We start from the raw sequence: 25,939 nt of genomic DNA, 5'->3' as shown, positions 1-25,939 counted from the left end.
CCATGAAGGAGTCTTCTGCATATACAAGCAGCTAGCCTAGAGCTGCATATGAACAGCGATGAGAAAAAAAAAAAGTTCGAGGATAGTCTATTTCAATAAAAAATTAAAAAATAGGGGTATTTTGATAAAAAAAAAAACTCAGCTATTTTGCGCATACAATAATTTTTTTTTTGTTTTTTTGTTCTTTTGTTGGGCAGTGTGGATTTAGGCTCAAGCGATAACTTCACTTAATGAACTGCAAAATTAGCACATAGATATCCAGCATTTCTTAAGTGCTTTACAGGTACATACACATAAGCGGCATAGCCTGATAATCATGGCAGAAAATAACAAATGTCAAAATGAAAGAACGGCACAACATATGAACAAATAAATTTATAAGTTACATATAAATGAATATCTTTGGTAGTTACAATAAAAATACCAGCAATATGCTGCAGTGGCAAACTACAAATCACATATCTGAATAATTGAATTCCGTCAGACTATGTATGAAAACTTTTTTTAAGAGGCAAATGGATGAACATGGACAGCGTGGCTGCAGTAAATTAGAGAGAGGAACATCTTCTGGTACGCCTTAATCCCTTATCCGAATGGAACACTTCTCTCCGAGTGGGTATCTAGCCACGAGATGATGTCGTCGAGAACTTGGAATATTGTATCATCAGGTTCGCCTTCCAGGAGAGAATGATAAGCATCTTTGTAAAGGCAGAGCTTCTTGTCCGGGCTACTTGCCTTATCATACAGAGCCTTGCTCACTGAAGGATCAGTAACGAAATCAGCCTCACCGTGTAGAATTATTAGTGGCAAAGATACCTGAAACAGGAAAGAGATTCGCTATAGTTCTACTATATCAGCTAGAAGAAATTTAACAGGAACAATGATGCATAAACTAAAATATCCAAAAGAATAGATGCCTCTGGAGTATATGGTCATTTCCTTAAACTATTGGAAGAGTAGACAACTCTACCATTCATTTCATGGTCAGGCAGAGTTCAAGCCAAGTATTTAGAGATCTAGCATGATGAATCAGCTAGGAGAGATACTTGCAGCAAGGGTGTACAACCAAAGAATTATAATCTCGGTTATATCCAACCTCCCTTTTACTTAAAAACAACAATCAATAAAATTATGAATATAAAGAATATGACAAAAGATTTAGAATGCACACATCCTGGCAATATTAGTATCCTGTATATGTGATATCTAGAAAGTCCAAGAGGTACTAGAAACCATATTAAAAAAGTTGTATATAGGAAGAAGTATACAAAAAAATCACAATGAATTGTCAACGTGATCCAATACAAAACACTAGCATGTAAAGACCTATATTTCTAGTCTTCTGCTTCTTTTTAAAAGTTGGTAACTTATCTAAAATTAAGCTTTTTACCACAAGTTGAATGGAAATTTGGCAAGACAAAATTTAAAATAGCAAACAAATAAGGGAAACCCTTTAAGGGTCTAGACAGAATGCCTATGTGACCAGGAAGGTGCACCAAACTTAATTTGCCTAGATTTTATCCAGTTTTTACATGAAATTTTGACCTGCAAATGTTTACATTGTATTGAACCGTTGTCGCAAATAAAAAATATTTTATCTTCTGGTGTCATTACAAAAGATCAGAACATGGTATACTTCTATACCAGATACACAATGTATAAATGATAAATGGAAATTTTATTTAACTATCTAGCTCATAGATTTAATCTTCGCAAAAAGGACACAATCACTTTCATATCTATTATACTAATAAAACTATGAGAAATATTTCTATATATTTTTTCTAAAAATGGAGAAGTTGTGTATGGCACCAAATATTTAAGCTACTTGCAGACTGCAGTTTGAAACTTTGAATCCTGCATTTCTACTATTTGAAACCTGCTTTTTGTGTAAAATTTAGAACAAGCCACCCCAACTAATGGTATGCATAGGACCGATTGTGGACAACATAGAAAAGGACATATTTCATTATTCACTATAGTAATTCTAGAAAAGTGCTTAACTTAGGATAAAATGAATCCAAAATATGAGAGAGGAGTTGCATAGTTGAAAAATTGAGCTAACACTCATACATCTTCAAGTCGGCGTTCTATCTCTTGGGTAGTTCTAAGCAACTCTAATGCTGTTCTGAGCCGTGGTTTATCCTTGTAAGCAATGACATTGTAAGAAGTCTGCATACAATAACTCAAGAGAAACATTAAACACATTAGTATGAAACTATGAATGCAAATTTTAAGTTAAAAGGCAAGGTTGCAAGATAGAGATATCTATAACATCAATTGTAGAAAGCTTATACTTCAGTTACACAGATAAATTAGAATGTGCATAAGGTAAATATAAGTCACATGAATCAAATGGATCATCAAATCTTGAACCAGTATACATGGAAGCTCATCTCAGCAAGTTCAATTGTCCTAGATGGTGGATAAGAACAAACCTGCTCTCGCTTTTTTATATCTTTGAATGCCAATTCTGCTAAATCTTTTTGAGGAACCAACTTCTCTTTTGGAAGAATTTTGGCCATACAGATTAGTATTTTCTGAACGGGCCAAGATGGAACAACATCTTCTGCCATCTACTAGAAATTGTTAACAGTTATTAAGAAGTGGTACAAAATATCAAAGCAGTTTGCAAGAAAATTAGGAATAATTACTTTGCACATTGGTGCAACTAACACTGCACCATCCCATGCATTGGGCTGTTTGAAATGGACCTTTAGCGCAACTGCTCCGCCCATGGATTGCCCAAACAGAAAGCTTGGAATGCCTTGGTATTCAGGACTTTCTGGCAGTCAACATATTGCTTCTATAAGATACTTACACAGGATGTGATGAAACAAGTTTATCGCACTATAAATGACATGTTATTAGGCAAAATAATTCTTTGACATGAATGCACAAACATCTTTGCTAGGCATGAGTTGAGATCTGAGTTTCTGAGTTTAATGCATTGGCCATGTCATAATGTATCAGTCTCTAAATTTTGATTCTGGCATATACATGTTGTGCATAAAACTAAGCATGATAACCCAAACTTCAAAAACCCACCTGCTATGGAAAAATTAACTGGAAAAGATACATGCTTACGACAAGGGCTGTATCATTGGTAACTTAATCTTTGTTATGAGTACAACTGGAGTAGCATGAAATGCAAGAGCATCAAGAACACTAACAGTAACATTTGTAAATAGAAGATCCGTCCAGATATGCCCATCGAAATAGTTGCAATGTAGCTGATAAACTATAAAGAGAAAAAGGTGCAGTAAATTCTGAGATTAGACAAGCACACTCAAGGGTTGCGCCAATTGGCACGTCCCGTGCTAGTGGGGTGCCAACACATGACATAGCTGAGGCACACCACCTTGTGCCGATGTGATTTGCCTTGTTCTAGCGTGTGTTGCTACCTATATCACCTGCCTTGTTTGATATGGGTAGAGTATCTAGCAACACATCCTGAGTGCCGCCTGATACCTATTTAGATTACTTAAGAGACCCCTTTTCGCAGGTAGGCTTATTTCCAAACCATAATGAAGAATAGGAGAAAGAGAGATATCGGAAAGGAGAAGGGTGATTCAAGGATGGGAACTTCAAATCCAATCAAAAAATATATTATTATTATTATTTTCTCTTCCTATTTTTTTTATTTAGAAACCAAATCTGAGATTAATCATCCAAAATGTACCAAAATAAAGCTAGATCTATCATTTGTAAAAGTCATCCTACATAGATCTATTACAAACGCTAGATCTATGCAAAATACTTTTCAAAACATAGGAATAAAAAAGAAAACATAATTTTCCACAAAATTTCCAAAACTTTCAAAAATTATGAAATTAATATGTACAAATTATTCAATTTGGGTCAAAATTGGTGTAGAAATGTTATAAACCAGCTTGATCCGATTTGTAACAATTCTGAATAGATATAAGTACGGAACTTCAAGGGTTATTACAGATTATCTAACTGTTGGATCTTCTTGAAATTTGGATATGCTATTGCTCGAGACAAAAGGTTTCCAACAGATCTAAGATCTTAGAATTTTGCCAATTAGATCTTGAGTTATTAACCAAATAGTGGCTGAAGATCAATATGTAATCTGCTACTCGAGAGAGAGAAGATGAGAAAGAGATGGCAGGCCCTTAAAAAATAAGGTTGGTGTAGGCTGGACGAGACCTTGCCAACGGAAGAGATGAGAGAAATTGTAGTCTTTAGCTAAGATGAGAAAGAGGAGATAGACAAGGGCTTAAGCCAATAAATCTTCCTTAATTGATTGCTTGATTAAATTAGGGCGGCACCCTATCTCATACTAGAATTTGCGTTAAGGGCTTACATTAGAGATAAATATAACTTAGTTAAATCAGTTTTCTTATCTATCTCAGATTAGTTCTTCATCCTACCGCAGATAGAGTCAAAATCTAAGGAAGCTTTGAATATAAAAGTTCTAGATCAAGACGTCGGCGATCTTATTCAAGTGGTTTCGTAATATTCGAACACCACATGAATATCTACTGAATATTTTTCTAAAACTGCACAAAATATAAATAAACTGAATTTAACTAATTAAGTAAATTCTAACCTACTAAGCTTCGACTAAACTATATAAACAGAATAATTAAGATAACTAGACTTGATCTATCGAGCCCAATATCCCTATGATGTAATTCGTTTGACTCGATTCACATCAGGAAACATGTTAGAGTAGCTCCATATGAGTTGATAATTGTTTGATATTATATATTGAATCATAATACTACTGCTATATATTTAAGAAAATAGGTTTTTTACAATATTATATAGGAATAAAAGACTCCAATGTAGGCTTTAATACAAATATTAGAACCTAAAATATATATAAAAGCACTAAACAAACATATTTAGAGGCATGCCGGTTGGATCGGAGCATGCCACTTGCATAACAACCCTTGAGCACACTTAACATGAAACGTGAAGTAAAATGTGAGGATTACATCTTAATTTCTAGATGAGTTAATTCATATATATTTAATCAACGTAATAATCCCTGAAGTGTGTTCAAAATATTGCAAGGTACAATAAGTATTAAGTTCTCTGGCTGCTAGAATTGAAACACCAATTAGCTAAAGAAAATTATCAAGTGCTTTTAAAATGATAATCTGACAAGATAAATCTTCAAATGACATTTATTAGAGTATCTTTATTTGTCTTTTTTTTTGGCATTTTATCATTTCCTTGAAGTGAATCTTCTAATTTGTTACCTCCTCGCATCATGATAGCACTGCATTAGACAACACTTTAATCAGCATTACAAGAAAGCCACAATACCACATGGTCATGATATTGTTTATGTTGTGATAGGCCCTAATAAATAGGGAAAATTTTGAACACAAGGTAATCAATAATGAAAACCACTAGCATCCTGATACACCTAATTAGAGTATTTTCTTATTGCATTAGTTATTTGTTTTCATTAAAATAAAATTTCTATAAATTGCGTTTGAACGCGGTTGGGAGCGCATTTAAACATCTTTACGAACACATACATCAGGTTCGCAAAAACAGAAAACACAAAATACACGTTCGAATGCAGTCGAGCACGTTTGAACGTCGTATTTAAACGTCTGCATCAGGTTCGCATCAACAGAGAATACCTTTCATGTGTTCGAACGCAATCGGCGGGAGTCCACTAGAATTAGGATTATTATTTTGGTTGTTAGCTAGCCTCTATAAAGGTGTGGATAGCAACCAAAATAATTATGCTATTAGAATATTGGTTTCTTGCCTCTCTATCTTCTCTCTACCCTAATCTCCCTCCTCCCTCTTCACTAACCTACCACCTCTACCATTGGCAAGGTCTCTCTTAACTTCTAATCTCCTTTATCTATCGAGTCTTCCCTCTTTCTTGGGATCTCGACCACTTCTTCCCCTTCGTCCTTATCCTTTAAACAATATCAACCATCCACTCTCATCTCCATTATCATCCATAACCCTAACATCCACTCCACTCGTCACCACCACCATCATCCGCACTAAATCATGTTTTCGTCTCAGTTGTAGTTTGAATCTGCGAAGGCATATATATGAATCACAAGGGCGTTCGAACACGACCCCATTTGCTTCGAACACGACCTATAGGAATTTTATTTTAATAAAAATAAACACCTAATGTAATAAGAAAATATCTTAACTAAGAGTATCAACATTATCCTTAGCACTCAATGGTTGCAGAGCTTGGAACCTGTCACCTTTAATTTTCGAAGCATGTGGATGAAATCTAAGCAAGCAAACAAAGATGTGCGGCTTGATGGCGTTCAGTCTCCGTCGATTCCTGCGATGCAGCCAATGGTGGGGCTACCTTTTGCGAGTGATTTGGCCTATCTTCTTTAGTTAGGACCAACAGGAGACGAGCCTCAAATGAGTCTAGATACTACTATCGAATTGTCAAATTTATTAGATAAATTTGCTAGACTGTTTGAGAAACCAAAGGAGTTGCCACCAAGACGAATGACGAACCATTACATAGAGATTGTACCCGGGGCTGCACTGGCAAACGTGAGGCCATATTGGTATTCACATGTGCAAAAGGAAGTTATCTCTAAGATGGTAGCCGAAATGTTGTAACAATGCCTCATACAACCAAGTCATAGCTCTTACTCATCGCCTGTGTTATTGGTGCGAAAGGACGGGATATGGCATTTTTGTGCCGACTACTGGGCACTAAACGCTATCACCGTCAAAGACCGATATCCCATTCCGGTTATAGAGGAGCTGCTAGACGATCTTGCAGAGGCGACCATATTTAGCAAGCTTAACTTGAGGGCCGAGTATCATCAAATTAGAGTTCACCTAGCAAATGTGTATAAAACTGCATTTTGAACTCCGAACAAGCACTACAAGTTTCAAATGATGCCCTTTGGTCTCATCAATGCTCTAGCTACTTTTAAAGACCTCATGTATATTTTTCGGCCTCTACTACGAAGGTATGTCTTAGTACTCTTTGATGATATTTTGGTGTACAACAGGACTAAAATAGAGTATTGACGATATTTGGAGGATGTGCTGAATTTGTTAAAGCAAAGTTAATTAAAGATTAAGAAGTCCAAGTGTCTATGAGGAATACCATAAATGGAGTATTTAAGCCACATCATCTCAGCGAAAGGAGTGGCGGTGAATCCTCAAAAGGTAGTATGCATGATTGCTTGGCCGATCCCTACTATCACTATAGGATTGCGAGGATTCTTAGTGCTGACCGGATATTATCGCCGGGTATGGCAAGATCGCTACTCCTCTCATTTCTTTGCTAAGGAAAGACTCTTTTAGATGAAGGATGAAACCACTATAGTCTTTGAAAAACTGAAAACAGCAATGATAACGGCACCCGTTCTAGCTCTAGCAGACTTCACCAAAGAGTTTGTTGTGGAATGTGTTGCGTCGAGAGTTAGCATAGGAGTTCTACTAATGCAAGGAGGACGTCCCATAGCATTTTTTAATAAGGCCTTATCACAAATCCCAACAATTATCGACCTACAAAAGAGAGATGTTGGCAATTTTGCATACAATGATAAAGTTGAGGCCTTATTTGATCGGTAGGTGATTTATTATCCGAATCGATCAAAGGAGCCTTCCATACTTTGTGGGACAGCGTATTCACACTCCGGCACAGTAGAGATGGGTCACAAAATTGCTGGGGTATGATTATGAAATTCAATACAAAAAAGGAATAGAAAATAAATTGGTAGATATACTATCGTACCAACCCAATACCGCCGAGCTCGCAACCTATTCTTCTACTTTTCCTTTTCATGACAAGCTAAGGTATGCATGTATATCTGACCCAAATATTTTGAGATTGTTGCAGAAGGTGTTGGATGATCCGAAGCACCATCCAGAGTTGAAGAATCGAGGTGGTTTGTTACTGGACCACGGATGCATTTGGGTGCCTGCAAATGACGGATTGCGGTAGAAATTGTTGGAGCACTTTCAGCAAACTCCAGAGGTTGGTCATGAGGGTGTCTTAAGGACTTATAGGAGGATATCTCAGAGTTGCACATGGCCAGGATTGAGATTGGATGTGAGGAATTTTGTCCGTGCTTGCGAAGTCTGTCAAAGGGCTAAAGCAACCACATTAAAACCGGTCGAATTACTACATCATTTACCTATACCGGACCGTGTTTACGAGGACATTTCTATGGATTTCATAGAGGGTCTTCTGCTAGTGCGTGGTTATTCTGTTATCTTTGTGGTGGTTGACAGATTGAGTAAGTATGCACATTTTTCTGCATTGTTATATCCATTTTCAGCCAGGTCAGTGGCTGAAATTTTTGTTAGATATGTTGCTCGGTTACATGGCATGCCACGCACGATTGTCTCGAATCGTGATCGTGTATTTATGAGCGAATTTTGGATAGAATTTTTCAGATTACAGAGGACTCAATTGAACTTCAGTTCAACTTACCATCCACAGACGGACGGCCAAATCGAGATGGTCAATCGAAGCATTGAGCAGTACTTTAGGTGCTTTGTTGGAGAGATGCCAAGACAATGGTTAGAGTTCTTACCATGGGCGAAGTGGTCTTACAACACAGTCTACAACAGCAGCATTGGCATGACTCCGTTCGAGGTGGTGTATGAGCGCACGGCTCTGATATTATGCGCTTATGATCCAGTGACATCTGCAGATCGGACGGAAGTGAACTTAGCTTTGATGGATAGAGACACCATATTGAGGAGGTTGTGTGCCCATCTTAAACTTACTCAAAACCGCATGAAGCAAGTTTATGATCACAGCTATAGGGAGCAGGAGTTCAATATCAACAGTTAGGTGTTTGTGAGGGTGCAACTGTATCATTAGGTGACCTTGCGTCCGATGCGAAACCAAAAGTTAGCACCTCGCTACTTCGGTCCGTTTTAGAAAGCATAGGTCCGGTTGCATATCGTTTGGAGCTGCCTGAGGGGTCGAGAGTGCATCCTGTCTTCCATATTTCATTGCTAAGGGAGCATATTGGAGATTATGAGGTTGTTGGATCAGTTCTACCGAAGCCATTGGAGGAGACAAAGATTGTAGATCTAATTTGTGTAATTGCTGAGCATCAACGACGTCATAGTATCAGATTAGGGATGGAAATTTTAGTTGACTGGCTTGGCAAGCCATCCGATGAGGCGACATGAGAGTTGGAGACAGATATTTTAGAGCGTTTCCCCGACATTACACCCTGAGGATAAGGTGGGGGAAGCGTGATGGGCTGATACACCTAGTTAAAGTATTTTCTTATTGCGTTGGTTATTTATTTTTAGTAAAATAAATCTTCTGTAAGTCACGTTCGAACGCGGTTGGGAGCACGTTCAAACGCCTTTGCGAATGCCTACATCAGGTTCGTAAAAACAAAGAACCCAAAATGCGCGTCCAAACGCGGTTGGACGTGTTCAAACGCCGCATTCGAGTATTTACATCTGGTTCACATCGACAGAGAACACCTTTTGTGCATTCGAACGCGATCGGCGGGAGTCTACTAGAATTAAAGTTAATTGTTATTTTGGCTTGTTGACTAGCCTCTATAAAGGTGTGGATAGCAACTAAAATCATTATGCTATTAGAATATTGGTTTCTTGCCTCTCTATCTTCTCTCTACTCTAATCTCCCTCCTCCCTCTTCACCAACCTACCATCTCTACTATTGGCAAGATCTCTCCTAACTTCTAATCTCTCTTGTCTATCAAGTCCTCCCTCTTTCTTGGGATCTCGACCACTTTTTTCCCTTCGTCTTTATCCCTTAGGCAACATCAACCATCCAACCTCATCTCCATTATCATCCATAACCCTAACATCTACTCCACCCGTCACCACCACCATCATCCGCATTAAATCGTATTTTCGTCCCAGTTGCAGTTCGAATCTGCAAAGAGCGTAAATACGAAAAATATAGATCAAGGAGTTACAAATCGATTCCACTTGATTTCATAATTTTCTAATTATGGAAGAATATTTGGTGAATATTTTCCTATGGTTGAATGGACAGTTTCTTACAATAAATCCAGATGTTGAAGGAATCGTTCCATAACCTATTAGATCCAACTAAGCTATAAGCCTTACATCTTGGCACTACCAAAAAAATATCCAATATTGCTTGCAGCCTAGCCAACCTACCATTAATCCCAAGTCACAACTTGTGGTTTATCAATTGATACTTTAGAGCCTCCACAGAATAATCCTTGAGAATTTCTCCTCATATGAATCAAGTTACTATAGAGTTACATGATCTGCAAGTCCATTAGAGGTCACTTTTTTTAAAAAGTTAAGTCCAAAAGTAGTAAAAGTCTAAGCATGTCTTACATTCTGAGAATATTTTACATTTCTTGCCAAGTTCGAGACAGTGTATAACATGTGCTCTAGGTGGGTTATTCCCTCCAAGTATTTGGTAAGCATGAACTAGATTTGAGTTCAGAATTCAGATATCCACTAAAGCTGCTAACAGACTCCTTAAAGATATAAAAATATATAAAGATTTAAAGGTACATACATTATTTGTGCAAACCAAACCATTCCCTGAATCCAAGTATCTAATGGTCTTTTTGGCTCTATGTTTTTATCTTTTCTTTTCCATTGCTACAACTTTGAAACTTGTAACTGGAATTAACCATGAACCAAACACTCCAGCCACCTCTCAAATTTTCTCATCTGTCCATCTCTTCCAAAACCCAGATTTAGGATTGATGCGATCCTGATCCTGCCTCGAAGTAGCTCATTCTGATCCGTAACTAGTTCCAGACAGAAATTAGGGTGGAACTTTCGAGAGATATATCGAACGATCTTCCTGTTGAAACATTGTGAAATTTAAAAATATATTGTAGCTCTGAAAGAGATCTTTCTAACAAATCCAAAGGGGGCGGTCCGACGAGGAGGTAGGTGGCTTGGTTAGCTAAGGGTGGTGGTCGGCTAAGCTTGGTAATGATTAAACATGAGAGGGGGAGGATTGAGAGAGCACGAGAGATAGAACAACTAGGGTAGGGCGGCAGTGGTGATGGTGGTGCAGTTTGGTGGTGGTGTAGGGCTACAGTAGATAGTTTAAACGAAAAGGGAGGAGGGAGAACATGGACTGTTCCTTAGGATCAAAGAGGACAGGTGACGAGGAGGTAGGCGGCTTGGTCGGCTAAGGGTGGTGGTAAACCAATCTTAATGATGGTCGAACAAAGGAGGAAGATGATTGAGAGAGTAAGAGATAGACTAACTAAAGTTTCAATAATCCAAGCATGGCTAACCCAATCAGACATTACAACATTTATAGGTGGCTCCCTGGCTTGACTCAGTTAGCTGTATCAAATAGGCTCAAGTCTAACTAATCCACCTAAGCAACAACTAATATACATAAGCAAATGAGTAGAAAGTAAATACACCAAATATAGGGTCTAAAGAGTCATCTAATAAGCAAATAAAAGCCAAATATAAATAGATAACTAGCCATGGAAAAAGACGTAATTGTTGCTGACCACCTCTAGGCATCTAACTTAATGGGATTGAGTTCGCCCTCATGGCTAGGTCATAACAAAGATCTTTTATTGAGTATCCTAAAAGAAGGAAAAAAAGAAGGCTTTTATCGAGTGTCCTAAAAGAAGGAAAAAGAGAAGGGAGTTCAAGATGCCAACATAACAGGAACAAAACCTACGAGAAAGAAAATCATCTACAAGAACTTCAAGTTTATCTCTAGAATTTCTGCTTAATATCTTTGGGAACGCCTTAACATACTCACCTTTCACAAAACCAAATCATAACTTACAATGCTACCATAAAACTAGGACTATTATTCATGGATGGCTCTGCCATGGTAGGGCCCGTGCCATGGTATTTGCCAAGTCGTGCCGCAAGAAAGGGAGAGAAAAAGAAGAAGAAGACTAGCGACGTTTCACTCTTCGACCTCATTACCGCCACTCACCACCATCGTCGCCTGTCGTTCGCTATCGGAGATGAAAGCATCGTTGTGTCTCACACAGGGATGTGATCCGAATCAGCAACTTAACTCTTTATTCACCCACCCTGACCCGCCCAAGGTCTTCTTCCTCCTCGAGTTGGGGTTGGGGCTAGGGCATCCCTGTTAAGGACGTGACAATGCCTTCATCGATGGAGCTCTCCGACACGACGGGTGACGACGAGTAGATCACTACTAGAAGAGGTGTCATGCGGCACTCCTCGTGTCACATGCCGGTACGCTACTGGCACACCCCGTGCTGGTTAGCACAACCATCGTTGTTATAATTACCTCAGTATGAAAATATGAACACACTTTTGGATGAAAATATGTCTCGAATTCTTGCATGTAACCAAGAGAAAATGGTAAAAATAGGAGTATCCATTACTTCGACACATTTAACTATTTCAACAGAAGGCTGATTATCCTTTCTTTATTGTCTTTCACAATCCAAATTATAAGTTTTGTTTGTGTCTACAAACACTTCTAAGAAGAATTCAAGACATTTTTTAGACAGATTTCAAAGAATTTAACTTGCCAATGTTCTCACAACAAAGTCGACAAATGTATAAGAATAGATGGTTAGACAAAATCGTTGATAAAGAATGCAAAGTGATATCATACCTTTGATCTTGGAGAAGTGCTCAACTACATTATTAACAAGAGAATCAAAGCATGGTATATATCCATGAAGCCCTTCTGAAAGACCAAACCCAGGGTAGTCTAATGCAAAAACTCCATATCCAGCTGAAGCTATTCTTTTTGCAAACCCTATAAAACAAACAAAGTCAAATGTCAATGTAACATCTTATGATACTTGGGGATGGTTTATAAGTCAAATTCACAAGCACTACGAGCAGGAAAAACATACCTTCACAGAAAAACGTGCAGGTGTCTCCATAACCATGACAAAAACAAACTAATGCTTTTATTCTAGAATTCTCTGGAAGCCAACATTTGGAGAAAATTTCCAAACCAGTAGAATTCAGCATATATGACTATACAAAAGCAGCTTAGTGAGTATCATATTTATAGCAAGGTTGTACCAGTATCATATAGTATGAAATAAACACTATCTGAACCACAATTACCATTTAAAAGAGGGTATCAAGAGGACATTACTAGGTGTGGTCTCACCTGCTCTTTTCAAGCCAATGTCCACCTGGCAAGGATATGGCCTGAGCATCCCTTCAACCAAGAACTGTCCAGTCATTTACCAGGCTAGATTAAGAAGGACCACATTTTCAATGGTATATTCCATTTTAACAGACCAGATGGTCCTGGGCTTTCAGTATTCGGGTGGAAGTGGCCCAAGCAAGGCTACAAGAAGTTCCAAGACTTACCTCAGCCATATTCCTATTCAAGTTACTACATTTGTACATACATTAAACTCTGAAAAGATTTGGAAATGAATTCAATACAAGACTTCTTTGTCGGAACTCCTTTAACCCAATGAACTTGGAGATCATCTTGTATATCATCAGTGTATTAAAAGGTAGCAACAAATGGTGGGCGGTCACCCCACCGCCTAGTGCCAAGATAGGCTAGCATTTTCATATATAAAAATAAAATATATTTCATTAATTATATATGATATACAGTATATACCAATATAGCATATTATACGTATATAAAAAATTTAATAGTGTAATTTATAACCATAACAATAAATATATATATACCATAGTTTTCAGTTTTAGCCGATCCCGAGTGGGATCAACCAAATTGGATCGGGATCGGCCAGGTCGAAACTAGCCGGTCCTGCAGCAGCAGCTAGAGAGAGAGAGAGGGAAAGAGGAAGAGAGAGTGAAGGAGAGAGAGAGGGAAAGAGGAAGAGAGAGTGAAGGAGAGAGAGAGGGAAAAATAAAAGAATAGGGTGAGGGAGAAAGGGAAAGAGAAAATGAGTGTGGAAGAGAATGGATACTTCAGACTAACAATTAAAGGAATAGGAAAAAAGAAAGGGAGGAAGAGAGATTTACTTTTTCGGCTTTAATGTGAGTAATTATTATTTTCTTATAATTTTTTCTAAATTTTTAAAAATTTCTCAATATTTTTAAATAATATTTAAAATTTTGTTTAATTAAAATAGTCCGATCCGATACAGGCGGCTGATCCCGATTCTGACACCGATTTTCGGAACCTTGATATATACATATATAACTATATATATATATAACTATATATATAACTATATATATAACTATATATATATATATATATATATATATACGTATCTTATCAAATGCATCTTATATAATATTAATGCATCTAAAGTAATATGGGAGCGAGCACGAAAGCTACAAGAGTGGATGTGATAGAAAGAAAAGAGAGTGAGTAGGTGTGTCGACGACACGCGGTAGCTAGTGAGAGGGTGAGGGAAGGGTGAGAGAAGAAAAAGAAAAGAATAGTTCCCAACATGAGAGGAGGAGGAAGAGGAAGAGCACCCACCTGTCACCGCTACACGCTCGGCCCAACTGCCAAACCACTGCCCTCTAACTCTTTGCTGGGCAGACAGTGCCCCGCGTTGCCAAAGAAATTGCTTTGGCTATTTATCAAGACCATGTATATCATATATATATACCAACAATGTAAGAAGATAAAACAAACATGGAATTTACTGCAAGGAAAAAATTTATGGAGGGATATATAATTACAAACAAGCAATGATACATAGGGACTTCTACAACATTTATAGTTAGTACCTCCATTGTTTTGACTCCAGTATATTGAGCCTGCAAGGACAAGTGGAGGGTGTCATTTATCTTCCTTAACTAATAACAAAACAATAATTTAAATGATATTACAGGATCCATCAAGTCAAGGTACTCTCCAGCAAAAAAAATGTTCACAAACTTTAATAAACTAAAGCTTTGAAAGTATAGCATCACAAAATTTGCTATCATAATCAAACTTAACAAACCTAGGCTAATATTTTAACATAAATGCTGATCTCAATCAATGTTGAGGAGTTCAGAATAATATGTAGTTATAACTCATCTTTCCCATAGAAAGACTTAACGGCGTAGAGTTAAATATGGTCAGATCAAGCAAATCAATCCACAATGTCATCTACGAGTTTAGCATACATAAACATGGAATTGCTAACCCCATCATATATGCCAGTAAGTTTGTATTCTGATTCTAGTGCAAACATAAGTGACTAAATAGCGGTCATTGGCCAACATTGTCATAATAGAATATTCATTTGTCTTCCCATAACGGTCCATATAATAGTTACTCCTGTTTTATTCTTGTATGCCATCACAACTATCTTCTTTTAAATCCTCCAATGCTCTAAGAGCACTATCATAATTCGTTTATAAATTCATAACAATGTGTAATTGTGTAGATCCTTTCTTCTCAAAAACTTCTAGAAAGAAGTTCTATGATAGATTTTCCTAGAATGAAACCAGATAGCGTTCTCATAGCTAGTTTTATGTCTTGACCTTTGATAGACCAATTTCTTAAAGCTTATGAATAGGTATTAGAAGTCTAACTTTTCTTGTACTTGTGCAACTTTGCATCACCTTTTTGTCCTAATTTAGAGGTAGTAAGGTGCTGTCCCTTGTCTAGTATGTCATCTACTTAGTCCTCAAAATTGAATTTGGTCATATAATTAAGTCAACTAGACAACAATAGTAGACAATGCTCAAAAAACATTCCGGCCTCTTTCAAAGGACTATCATGTTCCACTATCCTTCACTATTTTGAATTTGTAAAACATTTATGACTTCATGGAACCTAATATTTCTATTACCTAATATACTAACACCAATACTTCAAGTATCACCAATCTCTAGACCTATGTGGTTTTCATGAAACAATACAAAGTGAGTCCAACTTTTTTTTGATCTTGATGTACACTAGACACTAGGATATGTGTCGTACCAATATGAGAAAAATATAAAGAGTCTATAGATCCAAAGATTGTCATGTCAGTAGCACATGCCATGTTGATACCCCTGTCGGCACACCTTAGTGATCCATTGGCACATTTACTGACATGCCTCTAATACATTTCTTAGAATTTTTCTCCATTATTTTGTTCTAATACATATATTAAATCCTATATTAAAGTCTTTTATTCTAGATTTTTTTTTTTTGAAATTTGAGGCAAAATTTTGGGGAAATCAAATTTCCTCTTTGATTCCTATATTTTAAAGAATATTATAAATTTAGCACCAAAATGTTAGATATATATAGAATGACTCTTACAAATAATAGATCTAGAAAAATTAAGATATATCCGTCATTTATATAATTGGTTTCTAAAATATAAATACTTAAGAAAATGAAGAAATTATACCTTTTGACAGGATTTGAAGAAAAAAAATATTAAATCCCATCTAGATCTCATTTTTGCTCCTCTCTTTATCTGTAACTCCTACTATCTACTGTAGATCTCTAACTTAAGTTAATGGGTTTTGGGAGGGACATAATGTGTGTTGATCAATACAATACCCATATTGCCCATAACGGGCGATACGGGTTCAGCATGGGCCGCCGGCATACAAGCGTGCCACTCAACACAGCCTGACAGGGGGCTACGCTATCGACATACCCTATGCCAAGTGTCAATAACCTATTGGCACAGCAAGTGTTGTTTGACACAGAATGTGCTAATTAACACGACAATCCTTACACTTGTACAGAACCATGATAAAGGTGAGAAATTAAGAATCCTTTTTTTAGCTCCAAGTATCATTTCATTATTTGTACAACTAGGTAAAATAAATGGGGAGAGAGAGAAGTGAACTTGCCTGGCTATAAAGGAGAAACATATATAATCAATCAAACTATGAGGTAAATAATGATAACCCGACTTGTTGAGGGGAAAAGAAGATGTCTATGTGGTTGTGCGGGAGATGAAGAGGGGAGAGAGCATGTATAGGGGTATCCTCTATAAGAATTTTTGGTGTTTCCTATTTCATGATAAAACTATGTACTTTCAAAACTTTCCTCAGCTCTATACAAAGATAGGAGAATATAACATCACATGACAACCTAAACTAATCTGATTCCTTCTCAAACCAATTTATAACTAAATCCAAATTCTTTTAGATCGAAATCAACCACCCAAGGTCCGAACTTCTATAGAAGAAGATAGAAGAAGATAATGCGAAAACCTGTATCACATCAGATCTTAAATTCTATTGCCCTTTGATCCAACTTTTGAAATATTTAATACATTTGGTCACTCTTATTCTACTTACCTATGTTGATTCACTATTTAACACTCCCTCTCATATCAGATCCTGGATATTTTAATTGGCACAAGACATTCATTTTCAGTTAAATGAAAGAAGGTTTACATTTTAATTGGCAGATGTGTTTGATGATGTTCAAACCCAAAACCTACAACTCTACTACCATCTTCATTCACTATCTTCTCTAGAAGCTTAAGCTGATGGAAAACAATGATTTCAATCTTATATAGTTTATAATTTAACAACCTTTACCAACTTTATATAACATCCTCCTTTACTGAACTCTCTTCTGGTATGCATAAAATATCACCTACATCCTCTCTCTTCCTTTTCTTACCTAAGCAATTATGCACATACTCTTCTCAGTTCCATTTTTAGTAAGTAAAATATGACATATACTAGCATATGCATTAGCATTAGCCTCATTAATTTCTTGGCTTCTTCCATAGCTTCAGCTATAACCTCACATTTTCTACCTTCTCACTTTGTTATTTATTCACTTTCAAACTGTAACTGCATTAGCACTTATTCAAAGAAAAAATTCAATGGGAACAACAACTAAAGTTTCCATATTCCTCATAATGCACCATGAATGCTTGTTTTATTTTCTAAGTTTGTTCCTATAGAAACAAAAGACTATTCTGGAAGAGTTAGAAAATCATGCTTAATATCATTTCAAAGTAAAGCACATTATACATATGGGCATAGTAAATGTCCTAATCCAGATCCTGATACAAATAGTCTTTTAGGAAAAATACAGATACTAGGTATAACTAATGTTATCGGATTCAAATCCAGATAACGGATATCCGTTTAACCGCTTATATAAATACCTAACCCTCCAAACCAACCGATCCACCCCAACATTACCCTCAACATCTCTTTCCCAACCGATAGCTGCCTCCACCGAAAGTCTAAAATCTCTCCTCGCCATCATCGTCTTCAACTCCTCCATCGCCATCACCTCTCCGACCTCTCCGCTGCCATCACCACTTCGTCGTAGCATCACCAAGCTCCGCCTCCTCCAATTCTCCCTCCTCGAGTTTGCCGTCACCAAGCCCCACCTCCTCCGGTCCTCCCTTCTCGACCAATTTAAGTTTCTTTTTCTCCTTCGACCTCCTTGCAGAGAAAAATCATCAAATCTAAGTTTCCACAGAACCTTCAAATCCAAACTAAGCTTGTTACTCTTTACTCTCTCCTCAACCAAATGGATTTCGCCGAGTTGGGTTTTGAGAGGATCCCATCCAAAGTGCCATTCATTTGGAACATGATGCTTCGAGGTTATGCTGCCCATGGATTCTCTGGTAAAGCTCTACTTTTGTACTTGGAGATGCTACAATTTGAAACCTTTCCACCTGATAAGTTTGCTTTCCTATTTATCCTCAAGGCCTATGGTGCTTTCTCTGCTATAGATAAGGGCCGAGAAGCTCACAGGAGGGCAGTAAAAATTGGGCTTGCATCCGATGAGTATATCTCAACTGTGCTAGTTTTTTTACATGGAAATGGGTGAGGTTGAAGTTGCTCGCCAATTGTTTGAAAGAATTCCATTGAAGAATATTGTCAATTGGAATGCATTGATAGCAGGATATTCTTATAATGAGTTGGATTTGGTAGCTGTTGATGCTTTCCAAAGGATGCAGGAATTGGGTTTTGAGTTATGCTCTTTCTTTGTCAATGCTTTCTCATGGCAATAAGGGGATGCTTCCTGACAATGTTCTTTAATTGCTAGAGAAATGTGTGCTAGTCCAATTTGTTTAAATGTGTTTAAAATAGGTTCATCGTGTAGTGTATATTTGGATTGTATGATGCAAATTAGAGTAGGTGTGTGTTTGGTGATTCCAGATTTTATGATGCAATTACTCACAACTGTGGGGTGTAATTTGTAATTCCTTTTTGTGGTTATGTTAGCACTTTATCTTTTTTTATGATTAAAAAGTAGTTTAGACCATATTCATTTGGGATCCAAATGTACTCTTATATCTGATTCGTATCCAAAAACTAACCAAAATTATCCAATCCGTATCCGAAAATTATCCATATCCATTTAGTTAGGATATGATTTTAATATTTGTTATTAATCAAATATCCATATTTGAATTTGTATCCGGACTAAAAATATATATTAGGATGTGGGTTAAGCGCTATTGAATCCGAATCCAATCCGTTTTTACCCCTACATAACTCACAACTGAAACTTTCATTTCTGAAATCTTTCGAGATTAAAATGCACTAGAAAACTTTTTTTTCTTGTGACTAAACCAATCAAAAATTGGAAAGGAACGAGTGATGTTGATGGAGAAAATCACTGGGCCTACTCAAATCCACGAGTAAAGCCTTGATCATGAGTTAGGTTGAAAGATAAGGCCCAAAGATCTCACAAAGGTTCTAAAAGATAGGCCTTATGATGGTGTTTTTTTCTTTCGAAATTTTGAATTAGATAAGAACTTGTGTATCACTAGAAGATCAAGGTATCACGAACTCAGAATCGGACAAGATTTGTAGATCGAAGGAAGATATGTGTCTGATCAAAACTCATCACTACCAAAAATTGTTATGATCCAAGGTGGAGTTCTACCAAATTCCCTCGTTTCAGACCTCAAATCAACAATTTTGTAGTTTCAACAAAGTTTTATTTGCTTATCCTTTTCATATAAGACCCAAAATTCAATTTGGTTTCTTTCAACATGTTTGGGTCGAATGAAATTAGTGTCCTATGAGTTAGGTCAAAGCCGTCTATTTTTGAAGAGTTTGTCTTTCCGTCATATTAATGCTTTGATCAAGTTGTATGGCATCATCATATGGAACTACTCAATATAATAGAAAGCAGATTTGAAAATTGAGTTTCATGAAAGCTTACAACCAGAGGAACTTGTGGATTGTGAGAAGGATGACAGCCTTGATCAAGTAGGACCACGTATGCTTGATGACACTATGGAGGAGGGATTCAATGAGAGAGAAGGGCCTATGTTCAACCACTATGTTGAGAGCAGTTCATTGAGATAGTAGAATCCATTCTATGTCCTTTTATGCAGCATAATATGCTTATCAAGGACTTGGCAGGTGGCATTAATGACATTGCTTATGACATATCTAGAAGTACTAGATTTGAAGAATGGTAATGTATCTTCAATTGTCAATGCGGAAGATTTTGGCTTGATTGACAGGTTTGTAATAAATTGAGTTGAAGAGATCGATACTAATTATGTGTGTAAAATTGATCGGAAGATGGTGAAACAATTCCATTAACTTGCTGATGAGTTCTCTCCAACCAGAACTGAATGATGAAGAAGAAAATAAGACCAAATACGTCAACTAAAGAATCCACAATTAAGCCTTCAATCATGAGTCAGATTGAAAGATAAGGTCCAAAGATTTCCTAAAGATCTTATAAAGATAGGCCTTGTCATGGGGGTGGCATTCAAATTGTAGAAGAATTGGTAGTTGAATATAATATCAGATGGTGATGAGCTTAGCTTTGGAGCTACAGGAAGATGTGCTTCTTATTATAAATTTATAACTCGCACAATCAAAACGTGGATTTCAACCAAACTTCCAGCCTCAAAGCAACAATTTACTATCTTAGTAAAGTTTTATTTCACTTATATCTTTTTATGCAGAACTCAGTATTCAACTTCATTTTTGGGTTGATTTAGTGAATATTTTATGAATCCAGGTTGAAGCTTTCTACCTTTTGAATTTCTGTGTTACTCAAGTCTATTAAATATATTACCCAAATGGTCAAACAAACCTTAAAGAATCTTAAAGCTAATACACACAAAAGGATACAGATAAAATGTATATGATAGTACCAGTTATGCAGAAATAATTTAGAACACTAGAGAGAGGCCCCAGGGCAAATCCACTAACATGATATATCCACAAATTTCATACCTGAGGGATCCAGTTACGATATTAAACTCAACGCACTAAATTCAAAAGACATGCATTAATTTCCCAATTCACCATATTTTGATAAAATCCTTGGCCACTTATACCATCGGTATCAAGGCCAGATGTTTAGAATCTATTAAATTTACTAGAAGTACACCCAGTTTTCGACTAATAAAACTTTCTCTTCCACATAAATTCCAAATAAATGCAAGTTTGAAGGTTCTTATTAAAGAAACCATCTTTTTCTATAAATCCGATCACCAATTTGCCACATAAGCCGTTCATGAAAGTTTTGATAATGACCCAAATGCCAAAATCCAAAGAAAAAAGAAAACCAGAAATAGAGGTCAAAGGCATCACCTTGAACAAGCAATGGTCAATCCCAAGCTGCACATCCTTGAATGCTTCACGCACCCGCCGCCTCTCTGGTGCCTGATCAAGATTAGCTTCCAAAACCACCTTCCCCAGCCTCTCATCGACCCCCTCCCATTTCATCGCCGCAGCCATCGCCGCTTGCGCCGCCACGGATCTTCCGCTGGCGACCTCCTCCTTCTCGTGGAAGAAGGAGATCCCAACGCTACTAGTAGAATCTATTAATGGTCAGAAGGTAGATTCACGAATTGAATATCGAATATTCGGGCTAGAGCGAGGGAGAGGTGAGTATAAATACCGCGAGGTGGACGAAAAGGGAAGAGCTTGGCGAAGCATGGAAAATTGGATGCCATATAAAGCGAGAAAGAGAAAGTTATATAATATAAATGGATAAAGGTACGACAACACCACCAGAGAAAAAAAAAAGCTGGGGAAGAGGGAGAGTAATTGGACTAGAGAGTTTGGGCAACGAATGGGAAGGTGGGAGAGATGTGGATTAAATGGCAAAAAGGAGGAAGAAAAAGGTCCCGCAATGCTATTTGGTGGGTCATGGGTTGTCTACTTGTCTTGCGATGAACCATTTTAGGCATGTCAGGTGTTAAAAGAGGAGTCAATGCTGGTGTGCTGAGAATATTTCTTAAGACCTAATTGGAATCATTCCGGTCTACGAACTTATTAATTCTCAAAAAAAAAAAAATAAATAAAATTGGAATCATTCCAAACCTCTGAAATTGGGAATAGCAGAGGGATGATCTTTTTGCTAGGGCCCCTAAAAAACAAAGGTTGGGTCATTTTTGAAAAAAAAAAAAAAAAAGCTTGATCAACTTAATCAGGGCCCAAACTTAAATAGACTTCAACTCGATAATGCTCCACTAAATAAGACTCAAATTAAGCAAACATGCAAACCAAATTAAACACTATATAATGTTAAAATAATATTTACATTTTTTATTTTATAAACTGTAGACTATCGGAGATTCAATTCAAGTATGATTCAGGTTAGATTTGAGCTTAATTTAGGCTTAATTTGAAATAGGTTTAAAATTTCTTATTAAGCAACTTGAAATGGCTAATAAGATAGTGCTCATTGGGTTAAAGGGTCTCATCGTGTATCAATGTTCTAAGGCTCAAATTTTAGTGGCATCCATTTAATTAGGACACTATTAAGTTTCTATTTCTAAAATAAACATGAAATAAGTCTTGTTACGAATCAGATCTAGACTGATCTGAATATAAGAAAATTATAAAAATTTAGGTAGTAGTAGCCTCACGAAATAGGATTTTAATGGCTCTAGTTTCACCAATCGGATGTCTAAATGAAAAGATATAATTAAATTAGTGGAGCAAGATCAGAAAAGGATAAAATATTAAATATCTAATATTATGGCGGTTGTCGGAAGATGGTAGACGACCAAGGATAGTTGTGGACGGTCGTATAGTAGGGTGGCTACTGAAGGTGATGGTTCTATGGGCTGAAAGTAGAATTTGAGTTTCTAACTTAGATCTACTTCTAGGAAAATAAAGATGATCTAATAGTATGATAAAAACAGTAAATACAAATAAAAAATAACTAAGCTTAATTAATTCTCAATGCTTGGATGCTTGGATGAATAAAGCTCAGCTCCTCTATATATAAAGGTTGGGTACAATGAATTATACTCAAATTTAGCCCTAAATGCTTATACAACTTGAATTAGGATTTGTCTTAGAGACTTACATGACTTAATTAAACTTATCTTAGAGGCTTACATGTCTTAATTGAACTTGCATTAGTAGCTTATATGACTTAACTAGGCTTACCTTAAGGGTTTACATTAAAAATAAACATGACCTAGATATAAACATAACTTAGCTAAATCAGTCTTCTTTATCTTTCTCAAAATATTTCTTCATTATGTTATAGATGGAGTCCTAATATGGAGAAACCTTGAATACAAAAGTTCTAGATTAGGATATCTTCGATCTTCTCCAAGTGGTCTCATAATATTCAGTCAACTATTGAATATTTGCAAAATATTTTCTTGAAATTATGTAGAAGTTAATGAACTTAGCTAATTAAATAAACTCTAACCTACTTAGATTCTAACTATACTATATAAGCAGAATAATTAAGATAACTAAACTCGATCCATTGAATCCAATATCGTCATGATGCATTCCAATCTGACTAGTTCGCATTGCTCAAGTCTAATAAAGGCTCGAATAATGATATCTCTTAGTAATGATGCTAAGATAGATGGGATGGCACAGTTATGAAAGTGATAGGACTATGCTTAGGGTGGACTCAATGATAGCTTGGTGTAGCTTGGTGGAGGGACGTGGTGGTGGTGTTAAAATGGAGATGTGATCATGGTGTAACCCTAATTCAAGCAAATAAGTAGACTCATGTATGTGATACGATTCAATCTATATTGGCTCCACGCGTAGTATTGGATTTATTAGATGAGCCTATTTATCTAGTTGAGTTTGTTAGAAGCAATAAAAGCATTTTTGCAGGGGCGTATTTAAACATAGGGATAGTGTTCGAACGTGAATGCGAACACCTACACACGTTCGCAAAAATAAAAAACACAAATTGTGCGTTTGAACGCAGTTGTTCAAATGCCTACATATGTTAGCATCGATAGAAAATGGAAATTCTAATACACTTAGTTAGAGTCTTTTCTTATTGCATTAGTTATTTGTTTTTATTAAAATAAATTTTTTGTAGGTCGCGTTTGAAAGTGGTTGGAAGCGCATTTGAATGCATTTGTGAATGCCTGCATCAAGTTCACAAAAACAGAGAATACGAAATGCTCGTTCAAACGCAACCGAGTGCATTCGAACACCTACATCGCGTTCGTATTGACAGAGAACGCCTTTTATGCGTTTGAACGTGATCGGGCGCGTTCGAATGCGATCGGCGAGAATCTTTTAGAACTATGGTTAATAATTATTATTTTAGCTTCTTGCTAGTCTCTATAAAGGTGTGGATGTCAGCCAAAATCATTATGCTATTAGATTATGATAGGTCTGCGATACCAAAATATAGGCTCTAATACCAATGATACCTTACGGAACAATTCCTTTAAGATCTGAATTTATTGTAGGAAGCAGTCCGCACAATCGAGAAAAAATATTCACCAAATATTTTTCTGTAGTCAGAAAATTACAAAATTAAGTGGAATAGATTCATAACTCCCTGATCTATGTTTTTTGTATTTATGTTCTTCACAAATTCGAACTACAACAGGGACATAAATATGATAAATTATGGATGATGGTGGTGGTGATGGGTGGAGTGGATGTTAGTGTTATGGATGATAATGGAGATGAGGGTAGATGGATGATGTCATTTAAGTGATTAAGATGAAGATGAGGAAGTGGTCGAGATCCCAAAGAAGAGGGAGGACTTAACAGACGAGGGAGATTAGAAGTTAGAAAAGATCTTACCAACGGTAGAGATGGTAGGTTGGTGAAGAGGGAGGAGGGAGATTAGGGTAGAGAGAATAGAGAGAAGATAGGAGGCAAGAAACTAATATTCTAATAGCATAATGATTTTGACTACCATCCACACTTTTATAGAGGCTAGCCAACAAACCGTAATAATAATAACTAACCCTAATCCTAGTGGAATCCTACCAATCGCGTTCAAACGCGCCCGATCATGTTCGAACGCACATTTTGCGTTCTTTATTTTTGCGAATCTTATGCAAGCGTTGGTTTCTTGCCTCCTATCTTCTCTCTATCTTCTTTACCATTATCTCCCTTCTCCCTCTTCACCAACTTACCACCTCTACTATTGATAAGGTCTCTTCTAACTTCTAATATCCCTCGTCTGTCGAATCCTCCTTCTTTCTTGGGATCTCGATTATTTCTTTTCCTTTGTCTTTATCACTTAAACAACATCTATCATCCGCCCTCATCTCCATTACCATCCATAATCCTAACATCCACTCAATTCGTCACCACCACCATTATCCGCACTAAATCATAATTTTGTCTCAGTTGCAACTCAAATTTGCAAAGGGTACGAAAAATATAGATCAGAGAGTTACGGATCGATTCCACTTGGTTTCATAATTTTCTAACTATGGGAGAATATTTAGTGAATATTTTTCCTTGGTTGCGCGGACTATTTCTTACAATAAACCCAGATCTTGAAGGAATTGTTCTGTAGCCTATCAAATTCTACGTTCGAATGTGATTAAGTGTGTTCGAATGCATCGTGGCAAAAGTATGAGTTTTGTTAGGGTTTGTTAGGATTGTTTAGAGTTCTTTAATTCAGTTGATGAGTTCTTAGGTGAGCCTTTATAAATTTGTGGAGGAAACCTTAATTTAAGTTTATCTTAGATAATTGAATTAGCTTTGTTAGGGTTTGTTAGGGTTGTTTAGAGTTATTTAATTCAGTTGATGAGTTCTTAGGTCAGCCTCTATAAATTTGTGAAGGAAATCCTAATTTAAGTTTATCTTAGATAATTGAATTAGCTTTGGCCTTTATCTCTCTCTCAACTTGTCTCTAGCCATTAGCGCCCTCTCCCATCTCCCTTCTTCC

The 25,939-nt window shown here is 36.7% G+C and overlaps 1 protein-coding gene across 3 annotated transcripts; it reads right to left on the bottom strand.

The window, feature by feature from the left end:
- Positions 1–330: 330 nt before the first annotated feature.
- On the bottom strand, positions 331–21,876 carry LOC140764588 (caffeoylshikimate esterase-like). 3 transcript variants are annotated; one of them, XM_073103227.1, is made up of 9 exons: positions 21,704–21,876; positions 21,394–21,623; positions 14,638–14,667; positions 12,807–12,933; positions 12,560–12,706; positions 2,655–2,785; positions 2,439–2,576; positions 2,074–2,172; positions 331–816 (listed from the first exon to the last, which is right to left on the bottom strand). In XM_073103227.1, the coding sequence occupies exons 1-9, from the start codon at positions 21,756–21,758 to the stop codon at positions 586–588; spliced, it is 1,188 nt and encodes a 395-aa protein (XP_072959328.1). In that variant the 5' UTR covers positions 21,759–21,876; the 3' UTR covers positions 331–585. The 3 variants fall into 3 exon arrangements, with proteins under 3 accessions (XP_072959328.1, XP_072959329.1, XP_072959330.1); XM_073103228.1 differs by having other exon boundaries at positions 21,394–21,610; XM_073103229.1 differs by having other exon boundaries at positions 21,394–21,613; positions 21,704–21,837.
- Between the last annotated feature and the right edge of the window lie 4,063 nt (positions 21,877–25,939).

Source organism: Typha angustifolia, chromosome 8, assembly GCF_048772165.1.
Source record: "Typha angustifolia cultivar Huaian chromosome 8, ASM4877216v1, whole genome shotgun sequence".
In the NCBI taxonomy this organism is placed as follows: Eukaryota; Viridiplantae; Streptophyta; class Magnoliopsida; order Poales; family Typhaceae; genus Typha; species Typha angustifolia.
The sequence above is the reverse complement of the archived record's forward strand: the minus strand, read 5'-3'. Positions and strand labels throughout refer to the sequence as shown.